This window comes from Oncorhynchus nerka, linkage group LG11, assembly GCF_034236695.1.
Source record: "Oncorhynchus nerka isolate Pitt River linkage group LG11, Oner_Uvic_2.0, whole genome shotgun sequence".
NCBI classification, from domain to species: domain Eukaryota; kingdom Metazoa; phylum Chordata; class Actinopteri; order Salmoniformes; family Salmonidae; genus Oncorhynchus; species Oncorhynchus nerka.
The window spans coordinates 66,638,601-66,665,738 of NC_088406.1; the positions used below are offsets into that span (position 1 = coordinate 66,638,601).

General features: G+C 43.6%; 3 protein-coding genes and 1 long non-coding RNA gene across 5 annotated transcripts; 3 read left to right on the forward strand and 1 right to left on the reverse strand.

Annotated features, from left to right (window-relative positions):
- Positions 1-90: 90 nt before the first annotated feature.
- On the reverse strand, positions 91-8,277 carry LOC135574046 (uncharacterized). The gene is made up of 2 exons (XR_010465151.1): positions 8,189-8,277; positions 91-6,762 (listed from the first exon to the last, which is right to left on the reverse strand). It is a non-coding gene; the product is annotated as an uncharacterized LOC135574046 (long non-coding RNA).
- On the forward strand, positions 2,306-4,528 carry LOC115137457 (uncharacterized). Its single transcript, XM_065024838.1, has 3 exons — positions 2,306-2,561; positions 2,778-2,887; positions 3,056-4,528. Exons 1-3 carry the CDS (start codon positions 2,306-2,308, stop codon positions 3,593-3,595), a joined length of 906 nt encoding a protein of 301 aa, XP_064880910.1. The 3' UTR covers positions 3,596-4,528.
- LOC135574043 (zinc finger protein 212-like) lies at positions 8,262-14,389 on the forward strand. Its single transcript, XM_065024830.1, is given in 7 exon segments — positions 8,262-8,544; positions 10,124-10,218; positions 10,415-10,573; positions 12,026-12,175; positions 12,547-12,658; positions 12,911-13,768; positions 13,771-14,389. Coding segments are annotated over 7 exon segments (1,821 nt in total). The 3' UTR covers positions 13,935-14,389.
- Positions 14,390-18,905: 4,516 nt separating this feature from the next.
- Positions 18,906-26,141, forward strand: LOC115137552 (zinc finger protein 823-like). 2 transcript variants are annotated; one of them, XM_065024835.1, is made up of 4 exons: positions 18,906-19,655; positions 20,047-20,177; positions 24,191-25,401; positions 26,058-26,141. In XM_065024835.1, the coding sequence occupies exons 1-3, from the start codon at positions 19,394-19,396 to the stop codon at positions 25,391-25,393; spliced, it is 1,596 nt and encodes a 531-aa protein (XP_064880907.1). In that variant the 5' UTR covers positions 18,906-19,393; the 3' UTR covers positions 25,394-25,401; positions 26,058-26,141. The 2 variants fall into 2 exon arrangements, with proteins under 2 accessions (XP_064880907.1, XP_064880906.1); XM_065024834.1 differs by lacking the exon at positions 26,058-26,141 and having other exon boundaries at positions 18,907-19,655; positions 24,191-25,707.
- The last annotated feature ends 997 nt before the right edge of the window (positions 26,142-27,138 follow it).

Here is a 27,138-nt window from a genome sequence, read left to right on the forward strand (position 1 = left end):
AAATATAAATACCACGTGATTCTCCCTCTATGCATAGGCAGCCTACTCTATGTCAATGAGACCACACAAAAATATAAACGCAACATGCAACAATTTCAAATATTTTATTGAGTTACAGTTCATAGAAGAAAATCAGTCGATTGAAATAAATGAATTATGCCTTAATCTATGGATTTTACATTGGCGCAGCCATGGGCGGGCTTTGGCCCACCCACTGGGGAGCCTGGATACACGTGGTCTGCGGTTGTGAGGCCGGTTGGGCATACGGCCGAATTCTCTAAAATGATGTTGGAGGCGGCTTATGCTCGAGAAATTAACATTACATTCTCTGGCAACAGCTCTGTTGGACATTCCTGCAGTCAGCATACCAATTGCACACTCCCTCAAAACTTGATAAATCAGTGGCATTGTGTGGAGTGACAACTGCACATTTTAAGGTCGACTTTTATTTTCCCCAGCACAAGTTGCACCTGTGTAATGATCACGCTGTTTAATCAGTTTATTGATATGCCACAGTCAGGTGCGTGGCAAAGGAGAAATGCTTACAAATAGGGATGTAAACAAATTTGTGCACTACATTTTAGCATATGGAAAATGTCTGGGACGTTTTATTTCAGCTCATTAAACATGGGACCGACATGTTGCGTGCATATTTGTGTCCAGTATACGAGGCAAGCCCAACTAGGACAGGTAGGCTATTGAAATTGAAGCAGCGAATTCCGAGTGTGAATAATGTGACAAATATGTACTTTTAATACAATAGGTAGGACTAGGCTAACGCATTGCAAAGCAGAAATACGACAGAAATATTTTCATCCCAAAGTTGTTTTATGACCACCGGCTCCCACCCGCAGTATGAAAAATGCCGACCGCGCCGCAATGATCTCTGTCGGGACCCGTAGGCAGACCTCTTACGATGATGCACACACACACACATTTCAGTTTAGAAACAGCCAAACCGATGTTCGCAAAGCTACACTGCAAGTCGCAATTTCTAACACTTCAAAATAGGGTTTGATAGCGATAAAACCGTAAGGTAGTTATTTTATGCAATAAAAGTATAATTGTAGAATGCCCTGATACTTCCTGCGTTTACCTGTCAGTTTTGTGACATCTGGAAAGTAGTCCGCGCCGGAGTGCCTGCCCAAGGTAGATGACGTCCTCACTGGTAGATCGAGAAGCTCTGTGCTGTGGCTCGATAAGGAAATAGCTCCAGTTCTGATTAACCAAATTCCAACAGTATGCACGTTACAAAAAAATCCCTGCTAACTCCACCAACTTGAAGTGTTTTGCGGCCAGAGAAAAAAGTGCTAAAAATATATTTGAAATAGTATTGTGCCAGCTATGATGCTGTGCGAGAATTGTGACAAACTGACAGGCTCACCTGTCGAACTTATCTTTCTTTTCGAATCCGGAGGACATAAAATAATATAGAGGTAAGATAGATTGATTTTGAGACATGACATGTAGTATTTTCATATTTTAGTATACGCTTTTCTTATTGTGAAGTGTGTAATTTTGAAAGATTGCTCAGAACAACCAGCATTACTCTGAAATGTCAACAGAGCACTGAGCATACCGCAAGCATTTTATTTTCAAAGCGTTTTACATTTAATTCAGCTCGTGTCATGTTAATTTAGTTTTTTACGACCCGCGGTAAAAATAAGCTGCACTGCTCTATCAACAGAGCGCGCTGCTTATTATTGGACGTAATTAGGTTACGAAATATTACTTTTTGGATATAATGTTAATGATACGTTAGAGACCCCACTGAGCAAGTTAGAACATGAAGAATCATAAGTATTGGTAAAACGTATTTTATAACATAAGTGAAATTTCAAAACCAGAGAGCGTTTAGTGGGTGTACACCCTATAATATGCTAACTCCAGGCTCTAGCCATATGTAAAACATGTGATTATTGTGGATTCTGTCACCATGAGCCTTAAGACACAACTCAAGATAGCTAAGGGTAATTTGAACCAAATATAATTTGCATATACTATTCCTTTAACTCCCAGTTATGACCCCACACAGTAGGTGGCCGTAATACACGATTTTGGTGTAGTTCGCCGACAAAAACCTCAAACGTAAACCGAAGCGAGCCGTGACCAAAAACTATTTCCACGTTTGCGATTTTGTTGTCATTTAGACGTTTTATTAACACCCTGTAACTCAAAATATTATTAATTTATCTACACAGCATCGCACACTTACCCCCAGATATTATTTTATTCGCATTGGAGACAGGACTTGGTTGATATGTTATCTAGGTAACGCTAGCTAGTTGCGAAAGTTAACCTAACGATGGCTGTGGTTTTTCACACTCAAATAGCCTCCATTATGGAGGTGCTAGCGAATGCAGCCGTGGCAGAGATTTGTAAACTCGTAGACGACGACTATGCAGTGTTTCGTTTGGAAATAACTCAAAGCCAGAAAGAAAACGGGGCATTACGGAGGAAACTACAGTTACTGGAACTGAAGAAGGTGGCGCGAGAGCGCGTCCTCGCCAGTCGTCCCAGTAGTGTCAAGATCCTCGACCGATACAGAGGAGTGACAAGAGGTACATTTTGCATGAGGCTGCGTGGCCTGTTGCCCCGTTACCCTCTGCACATGTGCCTTTGTGTTAGCCAGAATTGGGTCTTGGTTAGTTTTTGGATAGCCTAATTCACCTGATTACTTATCTGTCTTGCAATATAACGTTGAGCATTGACAGTAGCTAACCTAACCACTTCTTTTCCACCAATAACTCTCTCGGGTGACTTACATCTCACTGGAGGCCACGTGAGCTTTGTGAAGCCAGCAGGACACAATACATGGAGAGATGACCAACCAATCACTGTTGATGAGGGGAGTGGAACCTCAACCCAGCATGTTATTGTGATAGAGGTTAGTGTAATAGTCAAAATAACAGTACATTTCAGAAAGGCTCCACTCAGCTATTCACTTGCTTACATGTACATCATTTATCTGCCATAGCGGAGCTTGTGTGACTTCTCTACGGCATTGTCACCCAATTCTACTCAATACTGTCAATAACCTCCCCTCTTGTGTTAGGCTGCAGATGCTGCAGGTCCTGGGGTCAAGCAGGAGAGTTCTGAAGGAAAGGATGACCCACGGCACATCCAAACTGGAGTGCCTCCTGTAGCCATGGAGGACCCCACCACTTCCCCAGCCGCACCCAGGACCCGACGCAGCATCACGGAGGTTGGTGGAACACTGGATGCCACCCTCAAGTCAGAGACAGACACCAAGAATTTAACAGGTCTGGGGCGATTGGGCTGTCCTCCTGCTCTCCGCTCAGAATATTTACTTGATGGTAACCTAAGCCCGAGGATGGATCTGTCCCATCAGGACTTAAGTGACACATTACAGACTGGCAATGATCCGTCCTGTTCATACGCTACAGAGATGATACCTGGTGACATGCCAGTCATCTTAGATACACAGACTAATCCAATGAGAGGGGACTGGAACCGGTACAGTAGTAGTGTATACCCTGAAGGGTGCCTAGATAAGAAAGGGGAGGTTATAGTGATAGATGAGGTGACTGTGAAAGTGGAGAGCGACCCTCCTCTGACATGGAATGCAGACTAGACTCACTTAGGAGAAGGCCATTCACAGGGCAACACCAGTGACTTCTTAGACTGCAGGGAAAGCTTAGAGACAAATCTAACTGTTGCAACCCACTCCCCTTTACACACGCTCAGGGATCACGACCCACTGTCCACGCCGATGTCACCTTCCGATTCACAATACCTTTTCGATCAGGTATTGAACTCAAACGACAGGGCTAGAGTCCAGGCTCGGGGATGGGGAGCCACATCAGGCAATAGCAAAGAGAAACGGTTCCTCTGCATGTTCTGTAACAAAGGCTTCAACAGCTCCCAGAAGGTGGAGATCCACCAGAGGGTCCACACAGGGGAGAAATCATGCAGCTGTACCCAGTGTCATATGCGCTTCACCCAGGCTGGCAACCTGAAGAGGCACCAGAGGGTCCACACAGGGGAGAAATCCTACAGCAACCCTCAAGTGTGAGAAGAGGTTCTCCCACCAGCACCAACTGAACATGCACTTAAGTCCACACGGGGGAAAGGCCATTTGCCTGTATGCACTACGGGAAGAGGTACTCCGAGGATACACCAGCAGAAAAAACATTCCACGGATTGACCTAGAAATGAACCATTCCACTCGATAGCTTCTGACGTTTAGATCAAACCCTGCATTAAAGACAAAGAGAAATGTTAATTGGTGTCAGCAGAAAAGCTCCACACATACATTTGGAATAACAGATTTCAGTGTTGAATACTCCTGGGTAGAACATTGCATCCAGACATGATATAAGCCTAAAAAGTCGGTTTCATGGTGTTTGTACTGTGTAGGATATGATGTTCAACTACCTAATGTTTTTCCCAAGACACTTTTAATGAGAAAATGAATGCAGTTTATCATGTTCATTCTGATTTTTAGTTGAGACGTATGTGTGGTTTTATATGGTGTATTTAAAATGTATGTTTAATATTCACAAAATGCGGCTTTTCATTAATTGAGACTCTTTAGTATATATCACATCTGCTCAAATGTTGCTCAGATGAGTTACCCTGCCCTCCTAAGCCATATGAGGCTGTTGTCACCACCCACAACACACGGACGAAGCTGTCGAGTCCCAGAAAATGAGCAGCGAGGCCTTACACACCTCTCTCATCACACAGTCAACGATTGGTCAGATAGTGACCACCCTCCCCAGCTGGGACCTGCCCCGTAAGAGAGAAGAGATCAGGAGGAAAGAGTTGTCATTTGTTATATCACTTTCTTCTATATATTTTTTTGGGGGTGGAGGGTAAACAAATTCCAAATACATTAAAATGACAAACCAAATCGAAACTGTAAAAATTATAATTGATTTACATTTACAGTGCATTCAGAAAATATTCAGACCCCTTGACTTTACACATTTTGTTGAGTTACAGCTTTATTCTAAAATTGATTAAATGTTTTTTCCCTCTCAATCTACACACAATACCCCATAATGACAAAGCAAAAACAGGTTTTTGCATTTTTGCACGTTTATTAAGAATAAAAAACAGAAATATGTAAATGTGATAAGTATTCAGACCCTTTACTCAGTACTTTGTTGAAGCATCTTTGGCAGCGATTACAGCCTCGAGTCTTCTTGGGTATGACGCTGCAAGCTTGGCACATCTGTATTTGGGGAGTCTCTCCCATTCTTCTCTGTAGATCCTCTCAAGCGCTGTCAGGTTGGATGGGGAGCGTCGCTGCACAGCTATTTTCAGGTCTCACCAGAGATGTTCGATCGGGTTCAAATCTGGGCTCTGGCTGGGCCACAAGGACATTCAGAAACTTGTCCCGAAGCCACTCCTGCGTTGTCTTGGCTGTGTACTTAGGATCGTTGTCCTGCTGGAAGGTGAACCTTCGCCCCAGTCGGAGGTCCTGAGCGCTCTGGAGCAGGTTTTCATCAAGGATCTCTGTACTTTGCTCCGTTCATCTTTCCCTCTCCTGACTAGTCTCCCAGTCCCTGAAACACATTCCCACAGCATGATGCTGCCGCCACCATTCTTCACAGTGGGGATGGTGCCAGGTTTCGCCCAGACGTGACGCTTGGCATTCAGGTCAAAGAGTTCAATCTTGGTTTCATCTGACCAGAGAATCTTGTTTCTCATGGTCTTAGGTGTTTTTTGGTAAACTCCAAGCGGGCTGTTCTGTGACTTTTACTGAGGAGTGGCATCCGTCTGGCCACTCTACCATAAAGGCCTGATTGGTGGAGTGCTGCAGAGATGGTTGTCCTTCTGGAAGTTTCTCCCATCTCCACAGAGGAACTCTGGAGCTCTGTCAGAGTGACCATCAGGTTCTTGGTCACCTCAGGTTCTCCACTGATTACTCTGTTTGGCCAGGTGGCCAGCTCTAGGAAGAGTCTTGGTGGTTCCAAACTTCTCCCATTTAAGAATTATGGAGGCCACTGTTCTTGGGGACCTTCAATGCTGCAGACATTTTTTGGTACCCTTCCCAGATCTGTGCCTCGACACAATCCTGTCTCGGAGCACTACGGACAATTCCTGTTGGCTCTCCCCAACCGACTGGCCGGTGCTCAGCGGGGTTCCATCCTGAAGGGTTCTCCCCCTTCCCTGGAGAACGGAACTGTTCTCGACCCAACCAACCAGCCATGGAGATACGTTACTTGCCGTGGAAGTCAAAGACAGCATCCTCTAGAAATGGGTCTCCTTTGAGATGTTGATCCCGGACACGACACAGCTTTGCCGCCCTGGATCCAGAGGTTCCAGCGACGCCTTCTTTGGGGGTTTGCCATTCAAGATCGGATCCGGAGGTACCTATGTCTTTGTCCTCTGTTCTGTCTCCCTCTCCGGTGGCATCTACCTCGGGTTCAGATCCTCGGGGGCTCCCACCCTCATCAAACCGTGAGGATGCCTGAGAGACCTGCCCATTTGACATCGCCAGCTGTCATCATAAGCAGCTCTATGATGGGAAACATCTCGGTTCCCAAGGCAAAAACCCTGTGCAACCCAGGAGCACGAGTACAGAACATCACAAGGCTGCTTCCGAATGTTCTACTACAGATGCCGGTAGCTGACACTGTCGTAGTCCATGTGGGGTCAAACGACATCAGGAGGGCTAGCTTGGAACATCTGAAAACTGATTTTAGCATTTAAAAGACTCCAAAAAACAGCCAATCAGGTTCCACAGAATGACTTTTGCAGTTGGCTCAGAACAGGGCAGCACGGCTGGCCCTTAAAAGTACACAGAGAGCTAACATTAATGACATGCATGTCAATCTTTCAGGGCTCAAAGTGAAAGAGAGATTGACTTCCTTCCTTGTTTTTGTCTGTTTTAAAATACAAGTGCACAGCTCGGACACCCATGCATACCCCACAAGACATGCCACCAGAGGTCTCTTCACAGTCCCCAAGTCCAGAACAGACTGGGAGGCGCACAGTACTACAGAGTAATAGCTACACGGGCCCGAGGACACACAGTGTATTGTGAATTCTGTAATGAATGTATTGTAATGTAAAATTATATAACCTCCTTAATTTTTCCAGACCCCAGGAAGAGTAGCTGCTGTCTTGGCAGGAACTAATGGGGATCCGTAATAAATGGAAACGGGATATACCTGAGCTAAGGGTCTGAATACTGTGAATACTTTTAGAGAGATGGTAAACACAGGCTATAACAAGTAAGTAGCCTTTCACAAACCTTGGCTCATCTCCTGTTTCTGATGTACAAGTACACCCCCTATTGCAGGGCCCTAGCCCAAATCTAGCTCCTTAATGCTGAGTGCCAAGCGGAGACGCATCAGGGCCCGTTTTACAGTCTTTGGTATGACTCGGCCAGGGATTGAACTCACAACCTTCCAATCTCAGGGCAGACACTAACCATAAGGCCACTGAGTTGATCAGACTATAACAAGGACAGTCCCTATATGTCGCACACCTACGGCAGTGGTAGAAACGGTTAACCTTGTTCAGTCGTTCGTTATTTTATTATTTTTTTAATGGGGGGGGCCCCCTAAGTGTCAGCCCGAACAATGAAGTCCCTGATAGTCCCTGCCCTGCAGTGAGAAGAGAGGTAGGTCAGAGGAAATATTTTGGCAAACAGGATCAGACATGAGGACATTCCAATGTTACTTAATGGCTCCCTTGATGTGATATGTAGTGTAAAGATGCATTTTTAAACATCTTTATCTTTTATCCCTTCTGGTTGAGGTCTCATCAAGGATATGTACTCTACTGAGAGCATCATCAAGCCATTCTTTAGGGTATGGACGGGCCTCAAGCTGTCTACATTTTCATAGCCTAATTTTCAACATGTGTTTTTCAACATATGTTTTACTTATTTTCTACTCTATTCTTGCTAACACAATAATGTTCTTTATAAACACGTCTGCTCACAGCTTTTTTTTAAACTGATCATAGGAGATTTGATGTAATGTAATAAGCAATACCGTATTTCAAAGAACAGCACGCATGCCTTTTTCATTTAACTACACCCTTCTAGCTATGACGCCAACCAATAAGATCATTTCTCTTAAGTAAACGGAAGGGAACAAGGACCTAGAACGATTTCGTTGTTATCGTTGTTATTGTGATCTAGACGTTTATTAACACCCTGGAACACAAAATATGATTAATTAACTTTACAGCATCACACACTTACCCCAGGTAGTCTTTAATTCGCGCTGGAGACAGGAATTGGTTCATATATGGTGTTATCTAGCTAACTGCTAACAATGGCTGACTATATGGTTTTTCACACTCAAATAGCCTCCATCATGGAGGAGCTAGCCAATGCAGCCGTGGCAGATATCTGTAAACTCGTAGACGACGACTATGCAGTGTTTCGTTTGGAAATAACTCAAAGCCAGAAGGAAAACAGGGCATTGCGGAGGAAACTAGAGCTACTGGATCTGAAGGTGGCACGGGAGCGGGAAGAGATGACAACGAGAGAGCGCGTCCTCGCCAGTCGTCCCAGTAGTGTCAAGATCCTCGACCGATACAGAGGAATGACAAGAGGTACATTCTGCAGAAGGCTGCGGGCCCTGTCGCCCCATTCCCCTCTGCGCATGTGTTCAGATGTGTTACAGAATTGGGTCTTTATCAGTTTTTGGATAGTATACCATACTTCCCCTGATTACAAGGCTATCTTTCACATATATTTTTATTTAACCAGCCAGGTCAATTAAGAACAAATTCTAATTGCACAAAGATTCTTTATTGAATTTCCTCATACTCGATTTTTAAAAAGTGATGCATGGAACATAATCAATCAATCAATAAATAGTGTATTAACAAGTTATGCGAAGTGTTACCTTACATCCAGGGCCAGATTACCGAATAGGCATTAATAGGCTCTATTTTAATTTCACCTGACCAAAGCACCGGTTCCATTCCAAGTGCCAATGCAATGTAGCAAACTCCAGGCATTTACATTTGTTGCTTGTCATTTTACTCAGGCTGTAATACACAATGAATTGATATATACAGCCTGAAACTAAATGGGATGGGCATTGACATTTTTTGACTGTTGGAGTACTCGCATGCTTTTTTTCAGAGTAGTCCAATGGGGGACACAAGGCCCGCACTGGAAAAAATGTGTGCATTTATCTATATGCCAACAGATTGCAACAATGCCTAATTTATCATAACCATTAGAGATGAAGTCCGAATTGCTAAATTGCCCCGTATATATTCAGTCATTTAAAAAGCAAGCTCCATTTAAGATTCATTTATTGAAACTGTAATATCAACTGGTAGTAACTGGATTGTTCTCAATCCTCCCCTGATTCAGAATATACCATTTTCATTGTCCTGGCATGCTTGGTTCAATAGCTATTGACGATGAAAAACAAATATCCAGTATAAAACTAATTTTACCTCAGTGCCAAACTGAACCATATACCTACCAGCTCTCTGAAAAGTTGGGTAAACAATACTTTCCAGTCTATATTTTGTCTCAAATTTCACAGCTGCTAGAGTAAGTTTAAATGTATAGTAGGTACATTTACACAATTTTGCAAGAATTTGTTTCAGGCTGTAAATGCCAATTAATTGTGTATTACAGGATTATTAATCAGAATCATTTGTTGAATAACATGAAATAGAGTTCTATGGCCACGCACACCAGTGGCGGGTTTGTCATCGAAATGAGAATGTGGTGGGTTTGTCATTGAAATTAGAATGTGGTGGGTTTGTCATTGAAATGAGAATGTGGTGGGTTTGTCATTGAAATGAGAATGTGGTGGGTTTGTCATCGAAATGAGAATGTGGTGGGTTTGTCATTGAAATGAGAATGTGGTGGGTTTGTCATTGAAATGAGAATGTGGTGGGTTTGTCATCGAAATGAGAATGTGGTGGGTTTGTCATTGAAATGAGAATGTGGTGGGTTTGTCATTGAAATGAGAATGCATGAGCAGAAAATAACCCCATGCCCTACTGTAAAGTATGGTGGTGGATCTTTGGTCCTGGAGCCCTTTAAGGTCAACGGCATCATGAACTTTACATAGTTGTAGAGAATGTCAATAGTGTACAATATAGAGTTGAGCATTGACAGTACCTAACCTAACCATCTCTTTTCCCCCAATCACTCTCTCAGGTGAAGGACATCTCACTAGAGGCCACAGGAGCTTTGTGAAGCCAGCTATAGATGAGGGAAGTGGAACCTCCACCCAGCATGTTATCATGATAGAGGTTAGTGGCATAGTGTAACATGAAAAATTACAGTACGTCAAATGTGGCCCATTAATTAATTTCAGAAAAGCTCCCCTCAGCTATTCAGTCATGTACATCCTCATTTATCTGCCATAGGGGAGTTTGTGAGACTTCCCTATGACATTGTTATCCAATTCACCTCATGTAACGATATTAACCTCCTCTCTTGTCTCAGTCTGCAGATGGAGAAGCTGCAGGTCCTGGGGTCAAGCAGGAGAGGTCTGAAGGAGAGGTCCCACAACACAGAAGAGACATCGAGATTGGAGTGCCCCCTGTTGCCACGGAGAACCGCGCCGCCACGCCCCAACCCAGGCCCTGCCGCAGCATCACAGAGGTCAGTAGAATTCAGAACACAGTCTTCAAGTCAGAGACAGACACAGAGACTTTAAACACAAAGGCTCTTGCACACAGGGTCTGACCACAGAGACTGGGCTTTCCTGTTCCTGGCTCAGAGTATTTACTTTACGGTAACCCGAGCATGAGGACGATTCAATCCCATTGGGACCCTGACAACATGCCCTTGGGTTTAGAGACACAGACTGACCTGTCAAGAGAGGACTGGTAGTGTATAGGAACCAAACAGTGGTGAAATCCTTCATCTGTACCCAGTGTCATATGCGCTTTACCCAAGCTGGCCATCTGAAGAGGCACCAGATGGTCCACACAGGAGAAATCCTACAGCTGCCCCCAGTGTGAGAAGATGTTCTCCCACCAGCACCACCTGAAGAGGCACCAGATGGTCCACACAGGAGAAAGGCCATTCGGTGGTACGCACTGCGGGAAGAGGTTCTCAGAGAGGTGTTACCTCAGGATACACCACCATAAAAACCATTCCACTCTATAGCATTAAACACGTTTCCATCCACAGATGAAAATCATGGCAGCTGTGATGGACAAATATAAATATTCTTGTTCGTTGCCATAATAATCTCATAATGTGGATAGCCTACCTCCACTGTATCTGCGAGCTGTTGGCTAGAGCGCAGGTACCAAGACCAGAGTAGGTACATTTGCTATTTAACGCAATAGTTTGTGACAAAACGGTAGAGTTGAAAAGGTGATGGAAACATTGAATGGAAATATTGAACTTTTGATGTTTATTCTGTACATGAAAACTTAAGCGAAAAAGTATGTTTTGTGTGCACTACGTCATCAAGCACTGAATTTTATCTGCAACAAGTCTGGAAACATACCATTGGTGGGAACATCCACATATTTTCTTGAAAATCTGTCATCAATTGAATGGATACCTAGCTATAGAAAGTAACCATTCCACTCGATAGCTTCTGACGTTTAGATCAAACCCTGCATTAAAGACAAAGATAAATGTTAATTGGTGTCAGCAGAAAAAAATTGACATTCATTTGTAATAAAGACAGTAACAGAATCAGTGTTGAATGTTCCTGGGTAGAATATTGCATCCAGACATTGTGTGATATATAAGCCTAAAAAGTCTGTTACATATTGAGTTTGTACTGTGTATGATGTGTTTCATTACTTCCATTCAACTACTTCATTATATATACTGTATATAAGGCATATAGAATGGGGTCCTAAATTATTGACACTCTTGATAAACTATAGTATTTTCCCTGATATTTATCAAGGGTGCCAATAATTTTGCAGTTACATTTGCATGTACAGGAATTTGACTTTGTGAAATTGTATAGGACTCAAACATAGTGGGGATGGGTAAACACTCCATGTTGAAAGTCTGTTTATTATCTGTGTGTACGTAGCTGAGGGAGTGTAAGTCTGTGTAAACTGTATCACCTGTCTCTTCCAGGAGGAGGAGGGTCTAGAGGTGCTGCTGGTGAAGGAGGAGGGTCTGGGGAACCCTGAGAGGACCATGGTCATGGAGGACAACCAGACTACACCTCCTGAACCCACAGAGGAACCAGCTGAGCAGCACAGGACCACACAGAGTCTCAATGAGGTGAGCCCACTGTGAACTACTGTCCGAATGGTATTAGGTCAGAGCCTGTATCCACAAAGTGTCTCGGAGCAGGAGTGCTGATCTAAGATATAATTTTATTCATTATGATCTAAAAGGCTAAACTGATCCTAGATCAGCACTTCTACTCAGACTCTTTGTGGATACTGGCCCAGGTCTTGATTCGTTGTCTTAAGTGCGGGACCATGCCTCTTGAATGATCAAATCATTAGAGTGTCAAGTAATAAAATCAACTAACATGTTTGCATAATACTCATAGCAATCCATCATTGCCCAATCAGAAGATGCTCCATAGCAGGGTTCTCATATCAGATTTCTTGATCCAACATCCTCTCACTCTGTATCTCTTACAGTCAGTAGACATGGAGGATGGGAAGCCTGATCTGCTGATAGTCAAAGAGGAGACAATAGAAGACGGACCAGTGAGTATTGATCTGCTGAGTGGACTAAAGATGGGGGATCAAGGTAAGGGAGAAATACATATAACCTACATACAGTAATAGAGCTTCAATGGGAATAGTGATGCACCTGGTTACTATTCTTTCTTTTTTTTCTTCATTCATAAAATTAAATCAATACAATGTATTTTTAGTTACCAAAACACACACATTATAATGTATGAACTTCACCAGGTAATTGACTCAAAACTCTAGATATGGAGAATGGTAGAATTCTCTGCCCTGTTTGTGAAGTCTATTTTGTAACCTCTTCCTGCAGGTGGTTGGCTGGAGGCTAACAGAGGAGACTGGGCAACCATCTTAGATTTCCAGACCCAGACTGGTGCAGCCAAAGGCCCAGGGGACGACATCACTGAGCAGGCCAGGACCAGAGGCGACATAGTGGAGGTCAGTGGATGGGACAGCGTCTTCAACTCTGGGCTGGGGAACAACGCTGTTAACCACAACCAGAAACAGACAGTTGAACACAAAACAACAAACAAACTTAATCTCCATGACAACAGACTGGTTGAGACAAGGGCGAGGCGTAGATTTGGTCCGCAGGGACGGGGAGGTGTCAGTATGCGGCGGGAGAGAACAGACTCGGCTAGCGATGCTCCGTCCTGCTCCTATAGTTGTGATTCAGAGATACCGATGGCGCCAGGTGCTACCTTCAGCCTGCCTTCTATAGGATCTATCAACTGGAACATGGACCCTCCGACAACAGAGACACTTCCTGGCCTTCATCCTCCTCACACTCTCCTAATGTTAAACCAGACCTCAGACAATGCCAGTGCCTCAACACTAAATGGCTACAGAAGCCCATTGACAAATGACAGCAGTAGTAACTCTATCAGTAGATCCGGTGGAAAAGAGAAGCGCTTTCCGTGCTCATTCTGTGGGAAAGCCTTCAGTTTCCCCAAACAGGTGGAAATCCACCAGAGGATGCACACGGGGGAGAAACCATTCAGCTGCCACCTGTGCCAGGCTAGTTTCTCCGACTCTTCCAACCTGAAGAGGCACCAGAGGATGCACACGGGGGAGAAACCGTTCAGCTGCCATGTGTGCCAGGCTAGTTTCTCACACTCATTCAACCTGAAAAGGCACCAGAGGGTCCACACAGGGGAGAAATCCTACAGCTTCCCCAGTGTGAGAAGAGGTTCTCCCACCAGCACCAGCTGAAGATGTACCTGAAGGTCCACATGGGAGAAAGACCATTCGCCTGTACGCACTGTGGGAAGAGGTTCTCAGAGAGAAGCTACCTCAGGATACACCAACAGGAAATGCACACGGCCTATGAATAGTTTATAGTAACATGTAGTAGTACTAGCTAGTTTGTAGTTAATTCTGTTGGTTTTGGATGTATAGGGAACTGGATGAGGTGAACTGAGGAAAGAATGAGTGTGATGAGGCAGAGTAGATATGGTGATGGTTGGTGTTTTGGTGTCTGTAAAATTGCTTAATTGATGGGTCCAACCCTGACTGCATGTCCCATTAGGTTGATACTTGTGTTTTATTGCGAGATAATGAGTGCCTTAATTCACATTTACTTGACATAAAGTAGTGAAGATGTGTGTAATGTTGAACCTTTTCCAAAGTATTCAAACATGTATTCTATTAAAGTGAGGCTACCAGATTTACATTAAGGTCAAGTGTTAGTGAAACGTATCATGTATCGTTTTGTGCAATACAAGTACTGAACGTCACGTTATGTGAGTGTATGACCATCTTGTTGACATTAAATACAAAATTGACTCTGTGCTGACTGACTTAGTTATTTTTGTATCATTGCAGGGACTGAGTTTCCCTTGTCTCAGTCGAACAAAAAACGTAATACGTAATTATTGAATCAACACATATGCTAATTTTTTAAATAATAAACTCAGATGGTGCTAAAATGTTAGGTACTTGATTCAGTGTTAGAGATAGCTTGACCGTTGTTAACATTTTTTTTAATATCATGTCATGTTTCTGTGTGTACAGCAAAGAGTTTCTAACATACCAAAAACCAGGGATAGATGGCAGTATTTGCGCAAAACTGAAACCGCGAACCACCACATTCAACCCCAGTAAGGTGACCCGGAACATGGATGAGTACAAACAGACCAGCTTCAAACTCCGTATAGCAATCAAAGAAGCAAAAAGTCAGAACAGGGACAAAGTGTAGTTGCAATTCATCGGCTAGGACACAAGAAGCACGTGGCAGGGACTGTTAACTCTTAAATGGCTGACAGCCAGACGGCATCCCAAGCCGCGTCCTCAGAGCATGTGCAGACCAGCTGGCTGGAGTTTAACAGACATATTCAATCTGTCTCTATCCTTGTCTGCCGTCCCCACATGCTTCAATTATTCCACCATTATTCTTGTACCCAAGCAAGCCAAGGTAACTGAACTAAATGACTATCGCCCCATAGCATTCACTTCTGTCACCATGAAGTGCTTAGAGAGGCTAGTCAAGGGCCATATCACCACAACCTTACTGCCCCAACAGATTCACAGATGACGCAATCGCCATCGCACTAGAAAAACTGCCCTATCCCACCTGAACAAGAGGAATACTGACTACAGCTCAGCTTTCAACACTGTAGTGCCCTCAAAGCTCGTCACCTTGAACTCATCCCTGTGTAACTTGGTCCTGGACTTCCTGACAGGCTGACCGCAGTTGGTGAGGACCACCTGGTACAGTAACTGCACCACCCTCAACCACATGACTCTTCAGAGAGTGGTGTGGTCAGCCCAACGCACGCCTCTGGCCCTCCAGGTCATTTATACCACTCTGTGTCGATGGAAGGCCAAGAAGATCATTAGGGACCTCAGCCAACCGAGCCATGGACTGTTCACTCTACTACCGTCTGGCAGATGGTACAGGGGCATCAGAGCCAGAACCAATAGGCTCCGTGATGGCTTCTAACACCAAGCTGTTGAACAGCCGTCACTAGCAGTCTGCCTGTCCAGTACTCTGTCCTGCACCGAATAAACTTTTTTGCACACATACTCCCAATCACTCACATAAAATACACACACACAAGCTCTTTTTCTCTCTCACACACACACACACACACACAGACTCTGCACACATTCATACACCCATACTCACAAACACAGTCAACGCTGTTGTCCCATGTACAGTTGAAGTCGGAGGTTTACATACACCTTAGCCAAATACATTTAAACTCAGTTTTTCACAATTCCTGACATTTAATCCTTGTAAACATTCCCTGTCTTAGGTCAGTTAGGATCACCACTTTATTTTAAGAATGTGAAATGTCAGAATAATAGTGGAGAGAATGATTTATGTAAGCTTTTATTTCTTTCATCACATTCCCAGTGGGTCAGTAGTTTACATACACTCAATTAGCATTTGGTAGCATTGTTTTTAAATTGTTTCACTTGGGTCAAATGTTTTGGGTAGCCTTCCAGAAGCTTTCCACAATAATTTGGGTGAATTTTGGCCCATTCCTCCTGACAGAGCTGGTGTAACTGAGTCAGGTTTGTAGGCCTCCTTGCTCGCACAGACATTTTCAGTTCTGCCCATACATTTTCTAGAGGATTGAGGTCAGGGCTTTGTGATGGCCACTCCAATACCTTGACTTTGTTGGCCTTAAGCCATTTTGCCACAACTTTGGAAGTATGCTTGGGGTCATTGTCCATTTGGAAAACCCATTTGCGACCAAGCTTTAACTTCCTGACTGATGCCTTGGGATGTTGCTTCAATATATCCACATTACTTTACCTCCTCGTGATGCCATCTATATTGTGAAGTGCACCAGTCCCTCCTGCAGCAAAGCGCCCCACAACATGATGCTGCCACCCCCGTGATTCACGGTTGGGATGGTGTTCTTCGGCTTGCAAGCCGCCCCCTTTTTCCTCCAAACATAACGATGGTCATTATGGCCATACAGTTCCATTTTTATTTCATCAGACCAGAGGACATTTCTCCAAAAAGTACAATATTTGTCCCCATGTGCAGTTGCAAACCATAGTCTGGCTTTTTTTAATGGCGGTTTTGGAGCAGTTGCTTCTTCCTTGCTGAGCGGCCTTTCAGGTTATGTCGCTATAGGACTCGTTTTACTGTGGATATAGATACTTTTGTACCTGTTTCCTCCAGCATCTTCACATGGTCCTTTGTTGTTGTTCTGAGATTGATTTGCACTTTTCGATCCAAAGTATTTTCATCTCTAGGAGACAGAACGCGTCTCCTTCCTGAGCGGTATGACGGCTGCATGGTCCCATGGTGTTTATACTTGTGTACTATTGTTTGTACAGATGATCTGTTTGACATTGTACTGAGCTGTTAGGAGCTGGTAACAAGCATTTAGCTAGTAACTATAACATCCAATAAACTGTGTCAGCCACCATTAAACTTAGATTTGATTAAATAAACCTTTATATGCTCTTCTTTAAATTTGTGTTCACGGACTGCAGTTGATGAGGAACTGCTGATATCCAGTGTTGCTGGGACTGAACACCTCCCTAACACCTCTCAAGGCACTTCATGATGACGGAAGTCGGGCGGTAGTCGTTTAGCTCAGTTACCTTAGCTTGTTTCGGTCATGTTTCTGGTCACCTTGCCATGGTTAAAAGCAGTGGTTTGCGCTTTCATTTTCGAGCGAATGCTGCCATCAATCCACGGTTTCTGGTTTGGGAATGTTTTAATAGTTGCTGTGGGTATAACATCTTCAATGCACTTTCTAATGAACTCGCTCACCGAATCAGCGTTTTCGTCAATGTTGTTGTTGGACGCAATGCGGAACATATCCCAATCCACGTGATCGAAGCAGTCTTGAAGCGTGGAATCAGATTGGTCGGACCAGCGTTGAACAGACCTGAGCGCGGGAACTTCTTGTTTTAGTCTCTGTCTGTAGGCTGGAGGCAACCAAATGGAGTCGTGGTCAGCTTTTCTGAAAGGAGGGCGGGGGAGGGCCTTTTTTGCGTCGCGGAAGTTAAAATAACAATGATCCAGGGTTTTACCAGCCCTGGTTGCGCAATCGATATGCTGATAGAATTTAGGGAGTCTTGTTTTCAGATTAGCCTTGTTAAAATCCCCAGCTACAATGAATGCAGCCTCAGGATATGTGGTTTCCAGTTTACATACAGTCAAATAAAGTTCATTCATCGATGTGTCTGCTTGGGGGGGAATATATACGGCTGTGATTATAATCGAAGAGAATTCCCTTGGTAGATAATGCGGTCAACAAAAAAATTGTGAGGAATTCTAAGTCAGGTGAACAGAAGGACTTGAGGTTCTGTATGTTGTTATGATCACACCACATCTCGTTAATCATAAGGCATACCCTCATACCCATACCCTTTCTTACCAGAAAGATGCTTGTTTCTGTCGGCATGATGCATGAAGAAACCAGCTGGCTGCACCGTCACGTTTACACATGGTCTGCGGTTGTGAGGTGGGGTTGGACGTACTGCCAAATTCTCTAAAACTCCGTTGGAGGTGGCTAATGGTAGAGAAATTAACATGACATTTTCTGGCAACAGCTCTGGTGGACCTTCCTGCAGTCAGCATGCCAATTGCATGCTCCTTCAAAACTTGAGACATCTGTGGCATTGTGTTGTGTGACAAAACTGTACAATTTAGAGTGGTCCTTTATTGTCCCCAGCACAAGGTGAAACTGTGTAATGATCATGCTGTTTAATCAGCTTCTTGATATGCCACACCTGTAAAATGGATGGATTATCTTGGAAAAGGCGACATGCTTACTAACAGGGATGTAAACACATTTGTGCACAAATGTCTCTCAAATTAAGCTTTTTGTGCAGAAAGAACATTTCTGGGATCTTTTATCTCATGAAACCTCATGCTCATGAAACAAATACTTATATATACAATATACAATATATATGCTCATGAAACCAATACTTTACATGTTGCGTTTATATTTTTGTTCAGTATAAATGGAATTAAGTCAGTCATTCTATTCTTCTGTACTCTATTATTAATGCTAACACAGTGGCGTTGTACGAATACCCATACTAGTATAAAATACTTCTACTGCATACCAATTTCAGCGTTTGATCTAGTATAATTCACTGATATTTTTCACTCACGTGTTTGACAACAACTGATAATCAGATAAATTGACACCTGTACCAAAATGAACGATTTGCGGGAGTTAAATCACGCATTAGGTGAAACGTTTAGTTTACTAATGCTGCGTTCATGTCTTAGTCGGAACTACAAATCTCGGATATTTCCGAATTGCTAACCGGTTGTTTTTCTAGGCGTTCATCAAATCAGAAGATCGGACATTCGGAACAAGATTTTCCTTGTTCCGAATAGAATATGAACGCGGTATATTTTCGAAATTTCACATACTATTAAACGTTGTTTTTTTCGTATACTACGTACGGGTATTCGGACACTGTAGTGTTCTTTATAAACACGTCTGCTCTCAGCTTGAAAGATAATGTTCATAGGATATGTTATGTGTAATATAATGTAATAAGAATTACCGTGTTTCAAACAACAGCGCGCATTCCTTTCCATTTAACCAAACCCTTTGAAATACAGTATGACGCCAACAAATAAGATCCTTTCTCTTCAGTGTAAACGGAAGCGAACAGTGACGATTTCCCCGTTGGCGTTTTTATTGTTGTTATTTATACTTTTATTAACACCGTGGAACTCAATATGACTCATTTACCTGGACAGTATCACATACTTGCCTAAGGTAGTGTTTAATTCACGTTGGAGACGGGCCTTGGTTGATAGCTAGCTAAGTTAGCTGCTAACTAAGGTTCGCTGAAAATGGCTAACGTGAACAGTATGGTTTTTCACACTCAGATAGCCTCCATCGTGGAGGTTCTAGCGAATGCAGCCGTGGCAGAGATCTGTAAAGTCGTAGACGACGACTATGCAGTGTTTCGTTTGGAAATAACTCAAAGCCAGAGAGAAAACAGGGCATTGCGGAGGAAACTACAGCTGCTGGAACTGAAAGTGTCACGGGAGCGCGGCCTCGCTAGTCCCAGTAGTGTAAAGATCCTCGACCGATACAGAGGAGTGGAAAGAGGTACAGTTTGGAGAAGGCCGATGCTGCGCGGTTTGTTGGTTTTCATGTATAGTTCAGTACCTGTCACCCGTTCCGTTCTGCACATGTGTTGAGATGTGTTACCCAGAATTGAGCCTTGGTCAGATTGATAGTTTGCAATAATTCCCCTGATTACTTAGCTATCTTGCATAAAGACACAATATCAGATCCTTGATGTACTGCATTTCATATTATTTACTCAATGAAAACAATTTGATGCATATAACATGTCAATCAATAAATAGTATGACGTGATGAAAAGTGTTACCTTACACCCTAGCCAATTCTAGACCGTGTCAATAGTGTATAATATAGTGTTGAACATTGACAGTACTTAACCTAACCACCTCTTTACCCCTAACCACTCTCTCAGGTGAAGGACATCTCACTGCAGGCCACAGGAGCTTTGTGAAGCTAACAGGTCACAATACATGGAGAGAAGACCAACCAATCACTGTTGATGAGGGGAGTGGAACCTCAACCCAGCAAGTTATTGTGATCAAGGTTAGTTTAATAGTGTTGCATAACACATTACAGTTACTTTGTAAATCAAATGTTGCCTGTTTATTTCAGAAAGGCTCCCCTCATCCTCCATATGATGTGGGAGTACCCTGCAGTTAAATGCTTCTGGGATAAAGTTCATGAATGTAAATATTAAATGCGTTGAATCTACTATATTACTTAACGATGATAGCTCCTTGAATCTCTCAATCAATAAGAGACTATTACTGCTGGCAGGCAGTGCTGCTGCAAAATAGAATAAAGGAAAATGTATTAAAAAACACATTTTATATATACACTGCTCAAAAAAATAAAGGGAACACTTAAACAACACAATATAACTCCCAAGTCAATCATACTTCTGTGAAATCAAACTGTCCACTTAGGAAGCAACACTGATTGACAAATTTCACATGCTGTTGTGCAAATGGAATAGACAACCGGTGGAAATTATAGGCAATTAGCAAGACACCCCCAATAAAGGAGTGGTTCTGCAGGGGGTGACCACTTCTCAGTTCCTATGCTTCCTGGCTGATGTTTTGGTCACTTTTGAATGCTGGCGGTGCTTTCACTCTAGTGGTAGCATGAGACGGAGTCTACAACCCACACAAGTGACTCAGGTAGTGCAGCTCATCCAGGATGGCACATCAATGCTGTGTCTGTCAGCGTAGTGTCCAGAGCATGGAGGCGATACCAGGAGAAAGGCCAGTACATCAGGAGACGTGGAGGAGGCCGTAGGAGGGCAACAACCCAGCAGCAGGACCGCTACCTCTGCCTTTGTGCAAGGAGGAGCAGGAGGAGGAGCACTGCCAGAGCCCTGCAAAATGACCTCCAGCAGGCCACAAATGTGCATGTGTCTGCTCAAACGGTCAGAAACAGACTCCATGAGGGTGGCATGAGGGCCCGACGTCCACAGGTGGGGGTTGTGCTTACAGCCCAACACCGTGCAAGACATTTGGCATTTGCCAGAGAACACCAAGATTGGCAAATTCGCCACTGGCGCCCTGTGCTCTTCACAGATGAAAGCAGGTTCACACTGAGCACATGACAGACGTGACAGAGTCTGGAGACGCCGTGGAGAACGTTCTGCTGCCTGCAACATCCTCCAGCATGACCGGTTTGGCGGTGGGTCAGTCAGTCATGGTGTTGGGTGGCATTTCTTTGGGGGGCCGCACAGCCCTCCATGTGCTCGCCAGAGATAGCCTGACTGCCATTAGGTACCGAGATGAGATCCTCAGACCCCTTGTGAGACCATATGCTGGTGCGGTTGGCCCTGGGTTCCTCCTAATGCAAGACAATGCTAGACCTCATGTGGCTGGAGTGTGTCAGCAGTTCCTGGAAGAGGAAGGCATTGATGCTATGGACTGGCCCGCCCTTTCCCCAGACCTGAATCCAATTGAGCACATCTGGGACATCATGTCTCGCTCCATCCACCAACGTTGCACCACAGACTGTCCAGGAGTTGGCGGATGCTTTAGTCCAGGTCTGGGAGGAGATCCCTCAGGAGACCATCCACCACCTCATCAGGAGCATGCCCAGGCGTTGTAGGGAGGTCATACAGGCACGTGGAGGCCACACACACTACTGAGCCTCATTTTGACTTGTTTTAAGGACATTACATCAGTTGGATCAGCCTGTAGTGTGGTCTTCCACTTTAATTTTGAGTGTGACTCCAAATCCAGACCTCCATGGGTTGATAAATTTGATTTCCATTGATAATTTTTGTGTGATTTTGTTGTCATCACATTCAACTATGTAAAGAAAAAAGTATTTAATAAGAATATTTCATTCATTCAGATCTAGGATGTGTTATTTTAGTGTTCCCTTTATTTTTTTGAGCAGTGTATATATGTATGTGTGTGTGTGTGTGTATGTATATATAGAACTGCTGTTCAAATGTTTGGGGTAATTTGTACAGTTGTATGTTTAGTTGAAGTCAGAATAGGTTGGAGTCATTAACTTGTTTTTCAACCACTCCACAAATTTCTTGTTAACAAACTATAGTTTTGGCAAGTCGGTTAGGACATCTACTTTGTGCATGACACAAGTAATTTTTCCAACAATTATTTACATAAATTATTTCACTTGTACATAATTAATTCACTGTATCACAATTACAGTGGGTCAGAAGATTACACACACTACGCTGACTGTGCCTTTAAACAGCTTGGAAAATTCCACAAATGATGTCATGGAAGCTTCTGATGGGCTTATTGACATCATTTGAGTCAATTGGAGGTGTGCTTGTGGATGTATTTCAAGGCCTACCTTCAAACGCAGTGCCTCTTTGCTTGAAGTTATGGGAAAATCAAATGAAATCAGCCAAGACCTCAGGAACAAATTGTAGACCTCCACAACTCTGGTTCATCCTTGGGAGCAATTTTCAAACGCCTGAAGGTACCACGGTCATCTGTACAAACAATATCACGCAAGTTTCAACACCATCGGACCATGCGGCCGTCATACCGCTCAGGAAGGAGACGCGTTCTGTCTCCTAGAGATTAACATAACTTGGTGTGAAAATTGCAAAGCAATCCCAGAACAACAGCAAAGGACCTTTTGAAGATGCTGGAGGAAACAGGTACAAAAGTATCTATATCCACAGTAAAAACGAGTCCTATATCGACAACCTACCCACCCGTCCAACATCTGGTCTGGTTTGACAGTCTGGTTAGACTGTAAACTCTCCTTCCAGACTCACATCAAACATCTCCAATCCAAAGTTCAATCTAGAATTGGCTTCCTATTTCACAACAAAGCATCCTTCACTCATGCTGCCAAACATACCCTTGTAAAACTGACCATCCTACCGATCCTCGACTTCAGCGATGTCATTTACAAAATAGCCTCCAATACCCTACTCAATAAATTGGATGCAGTCTGTCACAGTGCCATCCGTTTTGTCACCAAAGCCCCATATACTACCCACCACTGCGACCTGCCCTTGCTTCATACTCGTCACAAACCCACTGGCTCCAGGTCTTCTACAAGACCCTGCTAGGTAAAGTCCCCCCTTATCTGAGCTCGCTGGTCACCATAGCAGCACCCACCTTTAGCACGCGCTCCAGCAGGTATATCTCTCTGGTCACCCCCAAAACCAATTCCTCCTTTGGCCGCCTCTCCTTCCAGTTCTCTGCTGCCAATGACTGGAACGAACTACACAAATCTCTGAAACTGGAAACACTTATCTCCCTCACTAGCTTTAAGCACCAGCTGTCAGAGCAGCTCACATATTACTGCACCTGTATATAGCCCATCTATAATTTATCCCAAACAGCTACCTCTTCCTCTACTGTATTTATTTATTTAGTTCCTTTTCACCCCATTGTTTCTATCTCTACTTTGCACATTCTTCCACTGCATATCTACCATTCCAGTGTTTTACTTGCTATATTGTATTTACTTCTCCACCATGGCCTTTTTTTTTGCCTTTACCTCCCTTATCTCACCTCATTTGCTCACATTGTATATAGACTTATTTTTCTACTGTATTATTAACTGTGTGTTTGTTTTACTCCATGTGTAAACTCTGTGTTGTTGTATGTGTCGAACTGTTTTGCTTTATCTTTGCCAGGTGGCAATTGTAAATGAGAACTTGTTCTCAACTTGCCTACCTGGTTAAATAAAGGTGAAATAGAAAAATAACCTGGAAGGCTGCTCAGCAAGAAAGTCCCAGGTCCATTTCATAACATTTTGGACCCGTGAAGATGTCTAAATGGGATGATGAGTTGGGGGTGTAGGACCACCTCTTATGTTACTCTTACTCTCTTATGTTACTCTTACTCTCTTCTTTACACCAATTTTATTATTACAAAATCTGTGTGATCAATATGATAATTTCTCTGTTTTTGCCTACAGATACATGTTGTATAAACTGTGTAAATTTAAATGAATATTGTACCCCCCCCTCCAAAAAAAAGACAAAGCAAATACAAACTTGGTAAAAAAAAAATGTACTTCCCTATGACATTGTTATCCAATTCTACTCCTGTACCGTTAATAACCTCTCTTGTCAGTCAGCAGATGCAGAGTCTGCAGATGCAGAGGCTGCAAGTCCTGGGGTCAAGCAGGAGAAGACTGAAGCAGAGGAGGAACCATGGCACAGCAGAGACATCCAGACTGGAGCTCACCCTGTAGCCATGGAGTACCCCACCACTGCCACAGTGCTACCCATGACTAGACGCAGCATCACGGAGGTCAGTGGAACGCCGAACGCCGTCCTCAAGTCCGAGACGGACACCAAGACTAAAACAGGGCTGGGCTGTCCTGCTCCCCGCTCAGAATATTTCCATTACGGTAACCCGAGGACTGTTCTGTCCCATCAGAACTCGGGTGACACGTTACAGACTGGCAATGATCCGTCCTGTTCATACACTACAGAGATACCTGGTGACATGCCAGTTGGCTTAGATACACAGACTAATCCAATGAGAGGGGCCTGGAACCGGTACAGTAGTAGTGCACACTCTGAAGGGTGCCTAGATAAGAAAGGAGAGGGTCTGGTCATAGATGAGATGACTGTGAAAGTGGAGGGCGAGGCTCCTCTGACATGGAATGCAGACGAGACTCACTTCAGAGAAGGACACTCGCAGGGCAACTCCAGTGATTTCTTAGACTACAGGGAAAGCTTAGAGACAAATCTAAATGTCCCAACCCACTCCCCTTTACACCCAGTGTCCATGTCGATGGCACCTTCCGATTCACAAGGCTGCATCCTTTTCGATCCGGTATTGAACTCAAACGACCAAAGGGCCAAGCCGTGGGGAGAGGGAGCAACAACGGGCGGTAAAGAGAAGCAGTTCTTCTGCATGTTCTGTAACAAAGGCTTTAGCTGCCCACAGAAGGTGGAGATCCATCAGAGGGTCCACACAGGGGTGAAACCCTTCATCTGTACCCAGTGTCACATGCGCTTCGCCCATGCTGGCAACCTGAAGAGGCACCAGCGGTTCCACACAGGTGTAAAACCCTTCAAATGTACCCAGTGTCACATGCGCTTCACCCAGGCTGGTGACCTGAAGAGGCACGAGAGGGTCCACACAGGGGAGAAACCCTACAGCTGTCCCCAGTGTGAGAAGAGGTTCTCCCGTCAGGATCAGCTGAAGATGCACCTGAAGGTCCACACGGGAGAGAAGCCATTTGCCTGTACTCACTGTGGGAAGAGGTTTTCAGAGAGGACCTACCTCAGGATGCACCAGCAGAAACACCATGCCACTCTATAACATAGAAAGTAACCATTCCACTCAATAGCTTCTGACGTTTAGATCAAACTCTGCATTAAAGACTAAGATGAATGTTCATTGTTGTCAGCAGAAAAGATCAACAGATACATCTGAGCATAAGAGAGTAACAGATTTGTGTTGAATATTTCTGGGTAGATTATTGCATAATATATCTATGGCGTAACATAGTGTTTGTACTGTGTAGGCTATATGATGTTCACACATTTTCCCAAGACACTTAATGCAGATTTGTAGTTGAGATATGTGTATGTCTGGTTTTCATATGGTGTATAAACACAAAATGGGAATTTTCATTCTAAGGCTTTCATTGAGACTCTCTTTAGTACACATCACATCTGATCTCACGCTTTCGAATCAATATACACTTACTAAATATACCTACACCTACCCACACACTAACACCTATTGTACACGTTAAAATAGTTGTCAGGTTTGTCTAACTTTTGACTTTTGACTCATAGCTGAATCATATTTATGTCCACCACAATGGGTTTAACAACAATGAAGTAATTCTGTAACTACAGTATAGGACTCAAACATAGTGGGGATGGGTAAACACTCCATGTTGAAAGTGTGATTATTGTCTGTGTATGTACCTGAGTGAGTGCATGTCTGTGTAATCTGTATCACCTGTCTCTTCCAGGAGGAGGGTCAGGAGGTGCTGCTGGTGAATGAGGAGGGGTGTGAGGAGGGTCTGGGGAACCCTGAGAGGACCATGGTCATGGAGGACAACCAGACTACACCTCCTCCTGAACCCACAGAGGAACCAACTGAGCAGCACAGGACCACACACAGTCTCACTGAGGTGAGCCCACTAAACTACTGTCTGAATGGTATTATTTCAGGGCCCGTATCTACAAAGCCTCTCAGAGTAGGAGTGCTGTTCTTGGATCAGTTTTGCCTTTTAGATAATCACGAATAAGACTATGTAGACAGGTGGGGACCTGGTCCTCAATCAGCACTCTTACTCTGAATCGCTTTGTGGATACAGAACCAGGACTTGATTAATTTTGTCTTCAATTAAATGGGTTTCTTATTGCATGTTCAACTCTAATGATGGTTTTATCACAACAAATGTAGCGTTATTGCGAATGTCCCCACTGTGCTCTTGGCACATGAGCTCTAGCCAACAGCTGGCAGATACAGTGCAGGTAGGATTATTATGCATAATAGGGAGATTCTTTTTATTTTTCAAACAGAAGCCAAGCGTCGATCAGCATTTCACTAGAATACGACGTCGATATTTAATTGGAAGGAGCGTCGAGCTCATCACCGTGCACTTTCACCACCCTGTGAAGTTCATCATTACTTATTTCATCTGTAGACGAAAAACGGCATGTGCCGAATACAACCGGTGTAGACCTTACAGTTAAACGCTTACTTACGAGCAACTAACCAACAATGCAGTTTGAATTAAAAGTAACAAATAATTAAAGAGCAGCAGTAAATTAACAATAGCGAGACTATACAGTGCCTTGCAAAAGTATTCAACCCCCTTGGTGTTTTTCCTATTTTGTTGCATTACAACCTGTAATTTAAATGTATTTTTATTTGGATTTCATGTAATGGACATACACAAAATAGGCCAAATTGGTGAAGTGAAATTTAAAAAATAACTTTTTTTTTTTTTTATCTGAAAAATGAAAACTGAAAAGTGGTGCGTGCATATGTATTCACCCCCTTTGCTATCTATCCCTAATTAAGATCTGGTGCAACCAATTTAC